This window comes from Phoxinus phoxinus (assembly GCF_949152265.1).
Source record: "Phoxinus phoxinus genome assembly, chromosome: 1".
Lineage (NCBI taxonomy): Eukaryota > Metazoa > Chordata > Actinopteri > Cypriniformes > Leuciscidae > Phoxinus > Phoxinus phoxinus.
In genome coordinates, this window is record NC_136876.1 from 49,763,234 (window position 1) to 49,782,375 (window position 19,142).

The following is a 19,142-nucleotide window of genomic DNA, read 5'->3' on the forward strand; positions in this document are numbered from 1 at the left end:
TAAAATAAATGTAATTTACCAGTACCCGATATTTACAACACATGTAAATATAGTTAAATGAAAGTTTCCTGGCAAATGGCATCAACTTTTATTGTGTAATGCTAGCAGTATGTAAAAATCCCGCACACGTGCAACACCCGTTAACTTCTCTCTTTGGCCTTTTTGCTGTAGATGTATTAGCATCTCCATTCCTTGAAAGTGTTTGGAAATGCTGAATCAGAAGCGATGTCAGTGTGGATGGTGGTAACGAATGGCTTGTTTTTTGTTTTGTTTTTTTGCAGACACATGCTACATTTTGTCCTTCGCCATCATCATGTTGAACACCAGCCTTCACAACCCAAACGTGAAGGACAAGCCCGCCGTAGAGCGCTTCATCTCCATGAACAGAGGCATCAATGAGGGAGGAGACCTGCCCGAGGACCTGCTCAGGGTTGGTCTGCTCTCACTTCTGCTTGCGTCTGTAGATGTGTTCATATTCTCGTGTTTGTGTTATCGTGGTAGCGCTGTTGTCTTCGTCCCTTATTCGTCCCTAAATCTTGCTTAGGAAGGGCATTACTGAAAACTGAAAAACTGGCCACTGTCTGAGTCACCAATCTCGTTTATACAAAACCAGATTAATTTTTTTATTCACTTTCAACAGCGCTTCTTAGAAATCACTCACTGCAGGGTCCGTGTAACGCTTCACAATTCAGTTTTCAGACCATACAATGCAACAACAACAAACAAAAAAACATTTTTTTTTCGAAAACATACTTTTTCTAAATCGTGACTTCAGAAACAAACATTTGAATAAATGAACTTTTCTATTTTTCCATTTTTCTTCTTGTAATTTGCGCTGTGGTGTGATCTCGTGGTTGTGCTGTACTGTGCAAAATAAACAAGGGTATGAGGTTTATTAATAAAATAAAGAACGAACGAATAAGTTGGGAAATACAAACAAGGGCAATGTGCCAAATCAGTGCCCAGGCCATCGGGATTTCACTTTTCCCGGCTACTCCCGATGGCCAGTCCGAGACTGCCTTATAATTTAGCACAGTTAGACTATTAATAATAAAATGATGGCTCTTCAGGTGAAAAAGGTCTTTTAAACGTACTCCTCAAAGCACATGCAGTGTAAATAAAGCAGTTACATCCATGAAATGATAGTAAAGTTAGTCAACGGCCACACCCCCGTGTTAATGGCATAAGGCGGAAAATGGAAAAATAGAAAATCGGTTAAGGCCCTTTCACACCGGACGCGTACACGAAAAAGCGAAACGAAAAAGCGAATAGTTCGCGTGCGAAATAGGGACAATTTGAGGAGCTCGTTCAGACAGTGGCACCGCATCTGACGAGACAAACCACTAACTTCAGGGAACCAATCGGTCCGGAGCAGCGTCTGGCAGTCGGCTGAGGTGAGGGCTACGTTTACATGCAATCAAATAAACAATCCACTGTGTGTGATTGGCTGAAGCCTTTTCTGTCGCTGCAAAAGTAAAAAAAAAATCGACATCGAAGCGGAAAAAATAAAAGTAGTTTTTTCGCCGCAGCACATTCGCGTTCGGTGTGGAAGCACTCATTACACAACAGCTGATCAAAAAATAAAACCATCGCGCGAATTATTTGTGCGTCAAAATCGCGTCCAGTGTGAAAGGGCCTTTACATTTAATTTATTCAAATGTTTGTCTCTGAACTCACAATTTAGCAAAAGTAAAATTGGGGAAAAAAGCAAATGTCCATTGATAATGCAACCAAAAAACAAGAAACGTCTGGTTTCAATTTGTCATTTTTGTGTTTGCATTGTATGATCTGAAAACTGAATTGTGAAGCGCTACACGGACCCTGCACCTTTAAGAGATCATTATTCTCAGATGTTCACCGTAACAGTCTGATATTCAAAGGGATTATTGGTCTACATTTTCTAATTTGTCTTTCTCTCATCTTTCTTTGATCTGGTTATAATGGAGGACGTGAATGAAAATAAATGACATGATTAAATTACTAAAATGCAGAGTAATAAATGGGAAGAATGAGCAGAACAGAATAGCAGGAAATGAAAGAAAACATGTTCAGAATAGAGCTTTGGTCACTTTGTTTACAGGAGTAGTCCTGTCATTGTGTGATTGAGGAATGTTTCTCACATGACATTTACAATTGTAAAAATATAATCACTGAACAGTTTAACATATTAGTTTGACTGTGTATATACTGTGTGTATATGTGTATATATATATATATATATATATATATATATATATATATATATATATTCGTTCATCTTTTCAAGCCTTTATTTGTTATAATTTTGATGATTATGGCTTACAGATTATGAAAACCCCAAATACAAAATGAGAATATTGTGAAAATGTTTTCATAAGCTGTACGCCACAATCATCAAAATTATAACAAATAAAGGCTTGAAATATCTCACTTTGCATGTAATGAGTCTATATAATATATATTAGTTTCACCTTTTAAGTTGAATTACTGAAATACATGAACTTTTGCACGATATTATAATTTTTCGGGTTTCACCGGTATATTGGTACCGCCTATATATATATATATATATATATATGTATATGTATATGTATATGTGTGTGCAGAAAGTGGGAAACGATAAGTAGCCCATGGCTGGACCTACTTCATTGACTAGATAATATTGTCCAACTATGAATAGCTTACACTATTTAGTGTTATCTGTCTCTCCTTATAAAGATGTGTGTGTGTGTGTGTGTGTTCATTGATGTTTTGAGCTTCATAGTCTTTTGCTTTGACTCCTACAGAACCTGTATGACAGCATCAAGAACGAGCCGTTCAAAATCCCCGAGGACGACGGCAATGACTTGACGCACACTTTCTTCAACCCGGACCGAGAGGGCTGGCTGCTCAAACTGGGTGAGCGGGACTACACGCAAACGGCTTTCACTTACGCCATGATCGCGCGGCTCGACACCTACGTTTCATTAAGAAGTGTCCTGCCCAAACACACGCTCTGAGAGTGTCACACACACACACACACACACGCACACACTGTACAGTAGCACATCTTTCCCTCTGCACTGTTGATGGATCAGTATCTCTCCTCACAACACATGAAGGTAATAATAACACTTCATGATCACAATGAATCGAGCTTAAGCACATCCTTTTAATTAGAGTTAATGTTGGGAATCGATATCTCAAGCTGTCGCTGTCATGAGGTGTCAGAGAAACTGCACTTTGAGAGATGGACACTCTCTATAAATAAAGTATTATTACAGGTGAAACTCGAAAAATTTTAATATGGTGCAAAAGTTCATTTATTTCAGTAATTCCACTTAACCCTTAAAGACCTTCACAGCCGCCGCCGGCTAAAAATAACTATTGCTCTTAAATGTTGAATAACTTTTGAACCGCTAATCCAATCTGTGTGCTTTAAAAAGTCCCGTAAAGAGGAGATTCATGGCTTTTATGATATATATATATATATATGTCACTTTTGCTTCAGTGTTCAATTACAATGTTTTCTATTTATTTTACTTCCTGAACTTTTTTGGACACATCTACATTGTCAGTCAATTGAAAAACACACACCAGCTTTTCACTGAAAATCGCCTATAATAATGTTGTAATAAATGGCTATAACTTGCTTAGGGATTGTTACATGTAGTCAAAATTTCATCTGGATATCTATAATATCCAAGTAAAACTTTCTAAAGAAAAAAAAAATCCAAACTTCAGGAGGATTTGTTCGAAAAAAAAAAAAAACACTAAAAATGTGCTACCGTTTTTCTGGTAAATTCATCCATTCCAAGACAAAATGAATGTAAAATTGTGAATTTAAATGAGCGAGATGGAGACTTCAGGTTCTCCTCTTTAAAATGATATATGGCACTTGATGCTGACGGCTATAATGGGTCAGAAAAACAAGGAAAGGCGAGTCAGGTGCTCCAAAAATGTTCCAGGTCTTTAAAAGGTGAAACTAATATATTATATAGACTCATTACATGCAAAGTGAGATATTTCAAGCCTTTATTTGTAATAATTTTGATGATTATGGCTTACAGCTTATGAAAACCTTTTCACAATATTCTAATTTTGATAACCATCAAAATAATAACAAATAAAGGCTTGAAATATCTCACTGTGCATGTAATGAGTCTATATAATATATTAGTTTCTCCTTTTAAGTTGAATTACTGAAATAAATGAACTTTTGCACCATATTCTCATTTTTCGAGTTTCGCCTGTAAGTCTATACTGTACTCTAGTTCCTCTTTGTAATCTGCATTATTGTCATAAACAGGTTTCAGGGATTTCTGTGTAATAATATTCATGGTTACACTGTTAATGAATGTAAAACATTAAAACGTCTTGAATTATGATTAGTTACACACATAAACACACATCTTAGCAGCCGTGAACATCCTACAGTTATTTGAATTATTCTGATTCGTTCGTCTAACAATTTATTGAAGGTTAGCACGAGTTTAGCCTTATTGCTGTAATATCTTTCACTAAAACTGTTCATAAGAATAAGTTGTCTTATGAATGTAATATAGGCTCGTGAGTAGTTTGCCTTTAGAGCAGCAGTTCAACCTTTTTAAATCCAATATTTTCCAGTTGTTTGGGATTTACTGAATAAAGATCATAACAAAGTCGATTCTTTATTGATGTACTACATGCTTATTATTATTATTATTATTATTCTGGCCCAGGCCTGAAAGGTTCTGGCGTTGATGAACTGACTGTCCGCACACTTGTACTCTGATTCGCTGTGTTGTTTTTGGAGGTTCCTCTGTGAAACTTTCTTTGATCAGAGAAGGCAGCGTGTGGGGAGTATGATTTCCTATTTAATTTAATTATTTTGTTTCCTTTTTCTTCCTCATTTGTTTGTTTGTTCCCATGATTTTGGCTGTTGTCTTTCCCTCAGGAGGTATGTACACCTGTTCTTCCCAAACACTCGCTCATCTCTCCGCTCTCAGGTGCTTCTGGTGGTCCAGCCTTGCTTCCTGTCCCCTGTTCTGTTGTTAGCCACCGTAGGGTCATTGTTTCCCATGGGCTTCGTCTTTCCATGAGTTCACTCTAGTTTTTTTTTACATGTTCCTTCATTTGTTTGTCTGACGGCTCGTTTTATCCATCGAATCAGCGGCTCGTCCACGTGCCGCCCTGTCTCTGTATGGTGGCGGGTGCTTGGGTTTTGATTTTGTGGCCAGTGTATTGAAGAGCACCTCTCTCTGTTTGCTGTGGTGTTCGAATCTCTCTCTCTCTCTCTCTCTCTCTCTCTCTCTCTCTCTCTCTCTCTCTCTCTCTCTCTCTCTCTCTCTCTCTCTCTCTCTCTCTCTCTCTCTCTCTCTCTCTCTCTCTCTCTCTCTCTCTCTCTCTCTATCTATCTCTCTCTCTCTCTCTCTCTCTCTCTCGTCCCTCTCTCTCTCTCTCTCGCCTCTCTCTCTCTCTCTCGCCCCTCTCTCTCTCGCCCTCTCTCTCTCGCCCTCTCTCTCTCTCTCTCTCTCTCTCTCTCTCTCTCTCTCTCTCTCTCTCTCTCTCTCTCTCGCCCCCATCTCTCTCTATCTCGCCCCCCTCTCTCTCTCTCTCTCTCTCTCTCTCTCTCTCTCGCCCCCATCTCTCTCTATCTCGCCCCCATCTCTCTCTCTCTCTATCTCTATCTCTCTCTCTCTCTCTCCTCTCTCTCTCTCTCTCTCTCTCTCTCTCTCTCTCTCTCTCTAGTCTCTCTCTCTCTCGCCCCCCTCTCTCTCTCTCTCTCGCCCCCCCTCTCTCTCTGTCATTTCCACTTTGGGAGCTGCAGTATTTTCTGCTTCCTCTCAGTCTGAACGGAGCTCAACAAACACCAATGAAAACAGCGACAGAAGAAAACTAAACGCATGAGATTAAAGGATAGTTCACGAAAAAATGAAACATCTGTCATTGTTTTTTCTCACCGTTCCAAACTCATATTAATCTGTCCTTACTCAGATTCATTGTAAGTAGGGGTGGGCAATATTATAGTAGATGGTAAAGATTTAAGTTATTTCTTGAATAAACATAAACTGTGTCTATTCATCTGTGCATTCGGTCTTAAAGTGACAGCAGCCTAATAAACCTGATGCCCGTCTATGTTAATTAAACAAAAAAATGCAGCTTTAATTCATACAGAAAAGAGATTTCATACATTTGATTGATTTATTATCTGTAGTATTTCATATTTTTGATAGACCTGAAAAATTTCAAGCACTATTTATTTAATTTGTATCTTTTTTCTTTTTCTTTCCCCCCCCCCCCCCCCCTGTAATTAGCTTCTTTGTTCATATTTCCTTACTGACTTCTACTCACATTAGACTAGTTTATTAATTATGAAATTTCAATTGCATCTAAAATTCTGATGTCACAAAATAACTGTATCTTGATTTACTTTGTTATAGATAGTGAAATAAAATTACTAATATATCGTAACTCAGGTTTTCGCTCATATCGCCCGCCCCCCATTTATATGGAAAAGAGCAGCTTGGACTTTCTTCAAAACGTCCTCTTTGTGTTCTATGGCAGAAAAACTCATTCCTGTTAAAACATGATGACGGGATTTTCATTTCTCTGTGAACTCTTCCTTCAAATATGATAATCAGTCATCTTCACTGCTAATGGCTGGACTCCTGCTGTTCGATCCGTTCAGACTGAGTCAGAGAACTGCACCTGGACCAAAGACTGCTATTCGTCATGCTCTACGTAAAGTGTGTGTGTGTGTGATGCTGGACTGCAGCGCTGAGGAAAATGTGTGTGTGTGTGTGTGTGTGTGTGTGTGGTCAGATCGGACTCACCACTATGATGCTGGGTGAGGGTGTGTTTCAATTGATGTGTCAGACTGACATCAGAACTGACTATAATAAACTCAGTAGCACTTTAGTTTAGGGTCCGATTCTCACTATTAACTAGTTGCTTATTATCATGCATATTATTAACAAGATCATGCATATTTACTGGGATATTGGCTGTGTGTCAGGACTTCTAAAGCACATATTAATGCCTTATTCTGCATGATCATATTCCCTTAATCTGAACCAATACCTCAACTTGACAACGACCTTACTAACTATTAATGAGAAGTAATTAGGAGTTGTAGTTAAAGGGATGGTTCGGGTCGTTTGCACTATGACCTCGAGCCAAACCTTGGTTTTTCCCCTTGGTTGAACATTATTAAAGTTAGAGCTTATTTAGAGATATCAGCCGAATGGTTTAGTGCGGGCGCTAATGGATCCAAGGTTGTATCTGGTAAATTACTCCACTAATAATGCCCGGGATGGCACCAAACTTCTACAGTAGTGCACATAGTTTCTGTCCTCATAAAATGAGGCATTGGAGAGTGTGCAAGTACATCAGGAGTTTATTTAAATAACACTTGCCTGATGGCTAATGCTACCGCTAACCCGGACGTCGAGGTCACTTCCGTGATTTGGGAAAAGCCTGTAAAAGTCCGGGCAGAAAGCGGTGCATGGGGATGTAGTGTAGCGACGACAAATATTTTGTTGGTAGCACCAGTTTGCAACAATTATTAGCTAACACTAAGTTGTCAACACTTGAAAAAACGACATTTCTATGGAGTGTTAAATTCGCTAGCTTTTCCCTTACCCTTGTTGTGAGTTTATGAAAAGGACTTTTACGGGCTTTTCCCAAATCACGGAAGTGACCTCGACGTCCGGGTTAGCGGTAGCATAATCAGGCAAGTGTTATTTAAATACACTCCTGATGTACTTACACACTTTCCAATGTCTCGTTTTATGAGGACAGAACCTATGTGCACTACTGTAGAAGTTTGGTGCCATCCCAGGCATTATTAGTGCGGTAATTTACCAGATACAACCTTGGATTCGTTAGCGCCCGCACTAAGCCATTCGGCTGATATCTCCAAGTAAGCTCTAACTTTAATAATGTTCCACCAAGGGGAAAAAGCTTCTGTTTGGCGCAAACGACCCTAGGTTGAAATTACTCCGAACCATCCCTTTAATAGTTGGTTAATAGTGAGAATTGCACCCTAATCTAAAGTGTGATTATAATATATATATAAAAATAATAATCCACAGATGTGTGATTGCTGTTGTCTCGTGAGAGACGTGACTAGGAAGGCCCATCCATCTCCCAGCCCTGTATCCGTGTCCGTCCTCCTCACTCCTCCACAAATCTCCCTCTGAGGCGTTTCTGGACGTGATCATTAATAACAGCCGATATCTCAGCCAATCAGCTTGCTCAGAAACTGCGTGTTCGTGTGTGTGTGCCGCTCCCGCCAGGACTCGGATACAGTGCCGGAGGACCAGGACCAGGAAAGCTTTAGGGTTGTCCCGTGCCGGATCACATCGGGAACTACGTTAAATAACATTAGGCCTGTCACGATCATCAATTGACCGTTCGCAAAGACCCGCCCCCCTTAGTTACTGTCGCTATGCCCGACAAGCTACACCGCTCTCACACACACCATGTTCTCATGCAGTGAAAAACACATCGTGGAGCAGAGAGGACACTGACAACACACTGACAGACACCGACCAGCTTCTCGGTTACTTTTGATATTAAACGTATTAAACAAAGTCTCACCTTTCAAATGTAGTCATTTTTTAAAAGAAATTTAAACAATAAATGCCGTTTTGTGGCTCTTTAATGTGTGTGACAGATCGCTGTGTCGCCTCAGTTAAAGCTGCTCGTGAACCGATCATCTCTTCCTTCTAGTTCATTTATAGCATCAAATAAACATGGATGAACATCAGAAGGAATGTTGTTTTAACCGCGGAAAGGCGTCTCCGTTTTTTAAGCTCAAATCCTCCCATGTTAATCTACTAACTCTCCTGACGGCTTTGTCGGACAAAATGGCGGACGGCGAAGTGTGATTGGTCAGATCACCTGTCAATCAAGCTCCCTGCGAAGGGTCAATTATGTGCTTATGGTTTTTAAAATGTTTTACTTGGAAACATTTATTTAAATAGGCCCATTAAATTTATTCAGTCCTGTGAAAATAATATTTTGAAAGTTACAATATTTCTCAAAATATAATACGACTTTAATAATGGTCAAACTTTTAAAAGAAGTCTCTTATGTTCACCAAAGCTGTATTTATTTGATCAAAAATAGTCAAAATAATAAAATGTTATTACAATTTTTGGAAGTATTTTCCATTTTATTATGTTTTAAAATGTAATTAATTCCTGTAATGGCGACGCTGAATTTTCAGCAGCCGATCACATGATCCTGCAGAATAATATATTTTGCTCAAATTGAAGTTATTTGAATTGCAAAATGTGACTGAAGTTTAAGTTGCACAATTATCTCAAATATTTTCAATAAGATCAAATAACCGCAATCAGACGATTGATCGATAATCGCGACAGGCCTAAACGGCGTTTTGTTAATTATTTTATAGCCGCTATGAATTATAGCCGACTTCATATGGTATTTGTACAGTACTTTTCCTGCAAAATCAGCTGTGAAAAGGAAATGCTGAATAGATGGGAATATCCCTTCCCCTGTATATTCCTCTTTCTCCCCCTTTTTTATTTTGTTATGATTGATAAATATTTCATAAATGCCTATGGACATGTTATGCATCAACTTCCCTGACACACACAGTTAGTTAAAAGTGCTTTCGGTTGCACTACACTGTCTATTAATTGTAAAGGCGTCTCCTTTGCCACTGTGAGAGGTCAGAGGTCATCCTCTGCATTTACTTGCAGTCCCTATAGAGAGGGTTGTGGGAAATCAGCAGATTACTAACACAGTCTGTTAATCACCATACGTGATCCTGGACCACAGAACCCAGTCACATGACGCACGGGCAGTGCTTAATTTGTAAAGTGGGAGGTCCCGGAGCGCAGAGGGGGGGGTGGATCCGGCGACTCAAAACGGGGGTTGGAGGAAACGGAAAAAAAAAAAAAAAAAAAAAAAAAATTACACTGGCTACGTAGCTTCTCTGCAGGGACAGCATGTGCTGCTAGATCATTGACGGGGAGCTGCGCAAAACTTGGTCACTAAATATTTAATATTCAGTTAAAGATCACAATTAAAGTTTTAATTTTATTAAATTGAACAAGCGCAGCATTCAGCATTCAATCAAATAGGCCTGCCGCCTATTCTAAAAGATGTAGGCTATTATTAATAATAATGTTATTTCAACACAATATCTCGTTATTTCGAAATAATATGTGTGCGTGCATCTGTAAATCCGGTGACGCGTGTATTGATTTTTATTAATAAACAAGTGTTTTCTCTAAGTGTCGACTCGGCTGCAAAGATGAAGTTGACGATCGCCATCTCCGTGTGAACGCGCTTATAGAGAAATGCACATAAATAGGCTAAGCCTAATAATGGATTATCAGAGAGTAGCCTTTTTCTTTTTTCGTTTTGAATTATTTCGTTTAAAGACATTTCAAGCTTTGTGTATTTGATGTATTTGTCACGTCTGTGTGAGGCATACACTGAGTTTCGTTAAGTTAGGATGTGCTCTAGTTCACGTGCAATGCAAGTGAGCGCGCGGGCGCCTCCGTTATATTTGTTTCGTCGGCCTATTCATTAAATACAGGCAATTGGTTGATGAAAAATTGATTAAAATTAAGATACAATTTATACAAAACGAAATTCACTTTAAAAAAAAAGGCTTTCTATAACAACTTCAACTTCAACGGTCAAAATCATGTCTGACCCGCTCCATGTCTCACATTGCGCATCTTACTCGGTCGTGCTGTTCACTTTCCATAAATCAACATAAATGAAAAAATTTTTTTATAATATTTTAACAAATATGAAACGCGCTTTTTTTAATGGCTACAACAATATAGTAGGCCTACATAGCCTACTCTCTATTTGTACACATTTCTGCACATTAATTTAATTCTGAATTTTGCACACACAAGTTGAAAGGCATTTGTTTAAAAAAAAGTTCACGGATAATTGTGCGTGCATTTATTAGCCTAATCATTATGATACTAAAATCCTAACAAATAGCTATGTACAAAAAAACAGATGAGCGCAATATGAACGGTTAAGCATTTTCCTTCCATAGAAAACCATTAGGCTATAAGAACGCTTAATGTGGCTTAATGCAGATTAGAATGTCCCCTTATTATGTCGAAATAACGAGATATCGATACTAGGCTACTGTGTCCACCGTGTCTCCTTTTTGATCAGCGGAAACGATTTTTGCTTGTTTGGGATCTGACTGTCAAGCGTATTTGAAAAAGTTAAGCAAACTTTCCTGTCTTTTTGACATTTTTCCCCTGAGTGAAACGTTTGAGGCTAACAGCAATAGAGAGCCTAAGTCCCGCCCCTCCGCTTCCGGCTCATGGGACCTTATTTCGGAAAAAATATGTATGGAAGTCAATGGCGAGAGATAACTTATCTTTTTATTCCGTCTGAACTGTCCCCTGAACTACACATATGATGTTTGTCAATTTAAAAGGTAAATATGAAAGTCAAGAAAGTCGCAGTTTGTCATAAAACAGAAGAGTAACGTTTAGTTGTATGTGAAAATCGCTCGATGAACTACATCTCTCGTCTCGCACTATGTAGCCTACGTCACAAGATCCGTTGCTCGTATGTGTGTATTCTGGCTCAAAACACGAGTCAGGCATGACGGCGTAACGTTACGATTATAATGTAAGACTATAGAAAAAATGACAGACGTTAGCTTCAGTAAAGTTAGCTTCATTCATTGCGAGAAAAGGTATGACGTCGCATGTGCGCCTTCTGGGTTTGTAGTCTTTGTAATTACGTATTTTCACAGTCTTATACCTCAACAGTTTTACATCAAACTGCGACTTTCTTGACTTTAAAATGTATCTTTTAAATTGACAAACATCATATGTGTAATTCAGGGCACAATTCAAACGAGATCAAAATATTTGTTGTCTCTCGCCATTGACTACCATACAATATTTTTCCGAAATAAGGTCCCATGGTGGTCGACCGGAAGGGGAGGGACTTAGGCTCTCTATCTCAACTCGTACAACAAGCGCGGAAGTCATGCGTCACAAACATTGAACACTACACAAACTTTAGTGACACAGGAGGTGCCGGATCCAATAAAAAAGGTTCCGGATCCAATGTCGGAGGTGCCGGAACATGTTCCGGCGTGTTCCGGCTCAAATTAAGCCCTGCGCACGGGTATATCTGTGGAAATAGCCAACTATACACTGTATGGGTCAAAATTATCCATTTTTCTTTTATGCCGAAAATCATGAGGATATTAAGATCATGTTCCATGAAGATATTTAGTAAATGTCCTACCGTAAATATATAAAACATGTGTTTCTGTGAGTGAATGCAGCACAATCGTGAACATAAATGCACAACTTTAAAGGAGATTTTCTCAATGTTTAGATTTTTTTTTGCTCCCTCAGATTCCAGATTTTCAATAGTTTCAATAGTCTCGACAAAATATTGTCCTATCCTAACAAACCACACATCAATGGAAAGCTTCTTTATTCAGCTCTCATATGATGTGTAAATCTCAATTTCCACAAAACGACCCATGTGACTGGTGTTGTGGTCCAGGGTCACGTATCGAGCGTCCACACGGGTCCCCCGGGCCCTCGTCGGGGGCAGTGCAGGGGTCAGTCGGTGGGGTTGAGGGGAAGGACAGCTGTCAGGTGGTTCGCTGATGGACTGGTTTGAGCATGGTGTGCTGCTGGTGAGGAATGCTGTGCTTGGGTCTTACTGGACATGGAGTGGCTGTAGAAGAGCTCATTGTGTGTTCATCTGTCTGTCTGTCTGTCTGCTCCTCTGCCGCTCTACTCTTCAGCTGCTCGTCTGACGCTCGCGCGCGGAAGACTAACGCTCATCTCTTGTTCCTCAGGAGGACGTGTCAAAACCTGGAAAAGACGGTGGTTCATCCTCACTGATAACTGCCTTTACTACTTTGAGTACACTACTGTAAGTACTGGAAAACATGGCATGCTGCCGTAGGGGATTTATGTTCATATATATATATATATCAGGGAACTACACTGCGACCTTTTGAAATGCCATTGCGACCCTAATTTTTAATGGGTCGCAAATGTATCACTGATTATTTTTGTTCCTACCTTATGTTTTAGTCAATATGCTATGATTTACTATGAGCATTTATTAAAACAGAAATGTGTATTTTAAGAATACGTTTTATAACGTGCTCTGAGCATTGAACACAAAGTTGGCTTCAGCCCCGCGACTTAAAGTAATCGGGTTGATGTGCGCGTTTATATGTCACACGTTTCCCGCTGTTCGCGCATAACCATTCTCCTCTATTGGTTCTTTATTTGTTTTAAACAGCAGACGTAATATTAATCCGTCTCTGGTCATGATTTGGAGACAATGAGCATTGAACCGGTTTGCCGTGCTGCTTATATTTATCACGCAGTAAAAATGCCCCTCCCCGCGGCCAAAACCAGTCGTCTGTGGATGAGAATCCAAAACAATTAGTGGGACGTTGTCCTGCTTCACTTCACAGGCGCTGAGTGAAATGAGAATTTTAGAATGACGGGGTCACGGGACACTCATTTATATGACACTTTATTCAACAGGAAGAACAGCTCGTTCCGCGCGTCATACGTCATTGTACGCGCAGTCCTTTCAGTTTCGGTTTTCAATCCGATCAAGTGTTGACATGTTCTCTCGATCGCATTACAAAAGGAATAAACAAACCCTTTCAATCCGATCGAAATTGCATTCGGATCAAGCTCAATCCGATCGATTAAGGCGTTTACATGAAGATCTTTTTAGTCCGATTGAGCCGTCAATCCGATTATAAGTGTCCATGTAAATTGAAGCTTCACAATGACAGTATGAAGCACGCGAAATGTATAGACAGGTACATATCCCGTGACGCAGCAGCACTCCGCACTACATTACGGCGTCAAGCAAACCAAGCAAGTGAGGAATCTGAATTGATAATTGAGTTCAATGTAGCTTATAATATAGCCTTATTTGTGGCTTATATTTCACTTAATTGTGAAGTAGACATGCATTTTTGTATTATCTTTAATACTGAATAGTCAATAGCTGCTGAAAATCTATTATTATTTTATGGATTATATTTATTTTATTTTAAGAGTTCAGGAGTCTGCCCATCTGTGGCAACCGTAGCATGTTGAAATCCAAAAGAAATTAATTTTGCACTTTATTGTGTACTGTATTTTCTATTGCAGTAAATCTATCCCAACCAATGTTAAAGAAAACAAGGCAGCATGTGGTTTAAAAGATGGAAAGTAAAATAAAAAGCACACCTGTATGCAATACAGTTTCATTATTGTTCATTATTATCCAGAGCGGCTTACTATAAATAATTTGTGCGACCAAATCATGTTTTGCGCCAGTAACTGAAAAAGTTAGTAGCGCAAGTGCCACCAGTGGAAAAGGTTAGTGTAGTTCCCTGATATATATATATATATATATTAGGGCTGTCAAAAGATTAATCACGATTAATCGCATCCAAAATAAAAGTTTGTGTTTGCATAATATATGTGTGTGTACTGTGTATAATTATTTATATATATATAAAAACACACACAATCATGTATATATTTAAGAAAAATGTGTTATATTTATATATAAAATATTTATATATAATATTAATTATATAAATGTATATACAGTATATAAATGCAAATATTTCTTAAATATATACATGTGTGTGTATTTATACATAATAATTATACACAGTACACACATATATTATGCAATCACAAACTTTTATTTGGATGCGATTAATCTTTTGACAGCCATAAAAACTTCAAGCATATATATATATATATTATTATTATTTTATTTTATATATAGTCTTCAGAAATTATATTTACTTATTTAGTCTCTTATGCTCACCAAGGCTGCATTTATTTGATTAAAAATACAAAGAAAAATGTAATATTGCTAAATATGTTTACAATTCAAAACTGTTTTCTATGTGAGTATACAGTAACTGTACGTTCACACCGCCGCCGGCGAGAGCGGCAAAATTCGCTCTCGCCGCCCTGCCATCGATGCCGTGAGATTCGGGGACTCTCTGGCGCTCTGACGTAGATTTTAGAATGCGTGATTTTTTTAAAACTTTATTTAAAGGAGCCGCAAAGCAAATAAGAAATGAACATAAATGAACATAAATCAGTATCCTATTTTGTGCATACTGGTCACATGTAGGGTATAAGTTAACCTATTAAAATCTTTTAAATGTGAAAGTAACAAAACACCAACAATTTCAGACACCTTTTTCCATTCGTCGTTCTTTTTATTAATGTCAATGTCCCCTGTGACACGTCGTACAATAACGGGAAACCCGCAACAGAAATAATGAACTTTTCCTCCATTTTCCTCCCTAATGTGGTCGGAACCAAAGTTTACAGGATTGTGTTCTCTGGTATCCTCTCAGGCGGAGGACTTCTACATTCCGATTGGTTGCCGCCAAACCGTGTCATAGCTTATTACCATAAAGTTGACAAATTTCAACTCTTCTCGCCGCTCTCGCCGTCCAAGACGCGCCGCGCCACCCTCGCCGGAGGTCGCCGCCGGCTCTCATTGAAAATGAATGGCTTCCGGCCAATTTGACGCCCTCGCCGGCGGCGGTGTGAACGTACAGTAAAGTGTAATTTATTCCTGTGACCAAAGCTGAATTTTCAGCATCATTACTACAGTCTTCAGTGTCACATGATCCTTCAGAAATCAGGATAATATGATGATCTGATGCTTAAGAAACATTTATGATTACAACATATCAATGTTGAAAACCGTTATGTAAAAGAAAAAATCAGACTCTTTGATGAATATGAAGTTCAAAAGAACAGCATTTATTTGCAAAATAATCTTTTGTCACTTTTACTGTCACTTTTGACCAATTTAATACATACTTTCTGAATAAAGGTATTCATTTATTTAATTTCTTTCCAAAAAATAAAACTTCTCACTGACCCCAAACTTTTGAACGGTAGTGTTAATGTTACAAAAGCTTTATATGTCAGATAAATGCTGTTCTTTGAAACTTTCTATTCATTCAAATTTACACAACTGTTTTCAGCATTGTGTATTATGTTATATTGTGTATTATGTTGTGTATTATGTGAAATCAATATTATGTTTTTTGAGCATCAAATCATCATATAAAAATGATTTCTGAAGGATCATGTGACACTGAAGACTGGAGTAATGATGATGATGAGAATTCAGCTTTGATCACAGGAATATATTACATTTTATCATATATTCAAATAGAAAAGTTATTTTAAATTGTAATAATATTTAACAATATTATTTTTATTTTTAATCAAAGAAATGTAGCCTTGGTGAGCAGAAGAGATTTATTTTAAAAACATAAAAAATCGTAACGATCCCAACCTTTTCAACTGTTATGTATGTATGTATATATGTATACATATCTCAAACATTGAGATCTGTGTTCACGCTGATCCAGAGAGAGCAGTTAACATGTACAGTATAGATATGAAACCGCTTCACAAACACACAGGATCATTATTTCTCTTACAAATATTAATATTATCGCAGAAGTACTGGGATGAAAGTTCATAGTTCGGTTATAAACCCTGATTTGGATGGTAGTGTATAAAATAGATTAAAGGTCCTGTATGGAGGTTTTCTTCTAAAATGAATCCATTTTTTATTGCCTGTGTGTGAAGGGGTTGTAATCTCACAATAAAATGATCCACTGGGCGGGTTTTGCTATTACCTCTGAAAGTAAGTATTCCAATTTCTATGTGGAGTCTCCGGGTCGGATTTACCACGAAATCCAGTGCCGTGACTGAGACCGGCATGCGCGCTCCCGAGCGTCTCGCCTCTCGCCTCGTCTACTGACTGTGCACTCAACAGCGACGACACTGCAACTTTATGACATGAGTCTGCACAACACAGACTCCAACACAAACTCCACATAATAATAAAAGCACGATCACTTGTTTGTAAACGTATTGGTTGCAATCTGAAACATTACCGCTAGATGCCGCTAAAAACTACACATAGCCCCTTTAAATCACATGACGAAATTAAATAACGATTATATCGATTATAATGTTACACAAGTTGGTGGCGACGAGTGATTGTTGAAACAATGTATGTGTCATTGAATCATTCATTCATTCATTCATTCATTCCAGAGATTTGTTTTAAAACTACGATTCATCCATTCATTAAACAAGTGACGTTTTTTATGAGCGAGTCATTGAATAATCTTCAAATCAATGAAACATCTTCAAATTGATTGAACTTTGAGAACCTCCAGGAAATTACATGTTATTTTGTTTAGTTGTGTATCCAGAATTGTGCAGGTCTAATATGTACACACACACACACACACTATCTGTCTTTTTTAAATTTTATTTTTATAAGAAATCATGATAAACATAAACTAACATGTCTCTTCTTGTCCTGCAGGATAAAGAACCAAGAGGCATCATCCCTCTGGAAAACCTCAGCATTCGTGACGTGGAGGACAAGAAACCGGTAAAACCTCTTTTCCCGCAGTTTAAACTCATAAACTGTCTCCAGACAATCAGGAAAATATTATATTTCATCTGATCTGGCGTGTGGAGGAAACATTTGCAGAGTGTTTGCTAATGATCTGTGTTACCTTGAGAGAACTCAACACTGTGGGCTGCATCCCAATAACACATGCAGACTATATAGTGTGCTGGGAGGAGTGCGTCCTAAATCATGTTACATTGGGAATAGAGTCCCAAAGGTGTCCGGATACAGAGACGCATTATAAAAAGCAATGAATTGTGCTTGATTATAACACTTCAGACAGTGACTTCTACACTGGAGTTGACCGTGAAAACCCTGTGTCTCCTCCTAGTGGTCAGACATGTGATCGCCTGCTTGTGTTTGCTTCTCAGAACTGCTTTGAGCTCTTCATCCCGGATAACAAGGACCAGGTGATCAAGGCGTGCAAGACGGAGGCTGACGGACGCGTGGTGGAGGGGAATCACACGTTCTACCGCATCTCCGCTCCCACCACCGAGGAGAAAGACGAGTGGATAAACAGCATCAAGTGAGTGTTGCTCATTAAAGCGAGACACTACAGGTCAACAGGGTACATTTCTTAACTAGCAGATATCACCGTGAAACTTTCCCAGTTGATTACCTACATTAAGATGAGAAAAAAATCTATTACAAGTTTTCTGTAATTTAATGTTTAAATATGCAAATTAGGCAATATCTAATTAAATATGCGCTAATTTGCATCTATTTAAAAAAACAAAATCTGAGTATTGGATAAAGCCAGGTTAAAAAAATATACTTTTTCATTGTGTTCACATATTAGATGGGAAAATAAATGACAGGGATTTATGGATATCTACTTTTGTTATCCTGTTAATCAGAATATACTGTCAATCGCCTTTAAAAAAAAATTCGCCATGTTTTTTTGGAATAAAATGTTATATAAATCAGGCTAGGAATAATATATTTACAAATCCCTCTGTAAATGTCTTCATAATATAACTAGGTACAAGACTGGGAGGTTTGGTGTATATCGGTGCGACTGAAGTGGAGATTTCAGACTTGGAGAATGAGAGAAAAGTCATTTTGAGAAAACGGGCTTTAGAGATTTATCATCAGCCAATGAGATTGCGCATTCAGCCCTTTAACTTTCACGATTGGCTGCTGATAAAAAGGAAATTACCATATTTGGATCTGACAGCATTGTACAGGAGAGAGAGAGCTTTCTAACGGTGTGTGTGATGACAGGGAGCAGACAGCGTATTTCTGACTTTTTTTTCACCACAAGTCTGAAAGTAGACATGTTATTGAATTATCCAAAAATCTCAAAATTGACCAGTAAAAAATTTTAAAAAACGATGTTTTTTAAAGACATGCATCTCATGGTCATTTTTACAAACTGAGGGGCGAGCTTGTAGTGTTTATTTTGGGTCAGGTCCAGATAATTGTTAAATATCCCTGTTTTATTGAACAGCTCGCTGGAGCCTCTCTCTTGTTTCTGATTGGTCAGTTGCAACATTGTGGAGGCAAATATTTTTCTAGCCGCAAAACTGTGTAATTTGACCGTTGTAGCATTCAAGCCATTTCCTGCATAGCTGTGCTATATTCATGCTGATCATTTCACTCCACTCTCTTTTTTCTGATATTATATGTCAATATTTAATATCCATTTAAGTCGTAAAAAATGTACGTTTATTGTGTCACTATGACCATCTGACGGTACTTTATTCCTG

The 19,142-nt window shown here is 38.3% G+C and overlaps 1 protein-coding gene across 3 annotated transcripts in view; it reads left to right on the plus strand.

Moving 5' to 3' along the window:
* Nucleotides 1–19,142, plus strand: part of cyth1a (cytohesin 1a) — an 89,448-nt gene that overhangs the window by 65,798 nt on the left and 4,508 nt on the right. For all 3 annotated transcript variants that reach the window (XM_079605847.1, XM_079605848.1, XM_079605849.1), the window contains exons 8-12: nucleotides 282–430; nucleotides 2,766–2,877; nucleotides 12,788–12,864; nucleotides 17,344–17,412; nucleotides 17,805–17,959. In XM_079605847.1, coding sequence (XP_079461973.1) covers nucleotides 282–430; nucleotides 2,766–2,877; nucleotides 12,788–12,864; nucleotides 17,344–17,412; nucleotides 17,805–17,959 — 562 coding nt within the window. The remainder of the gene's footprint in view (nucleotides 1–281; nucleotides 431–2,765; nucleotides 2,878–12,787; nucleotides 12,865–17,343; nucleotides 17,413–17,804; nucleotides 17,960–19,142) is intronic.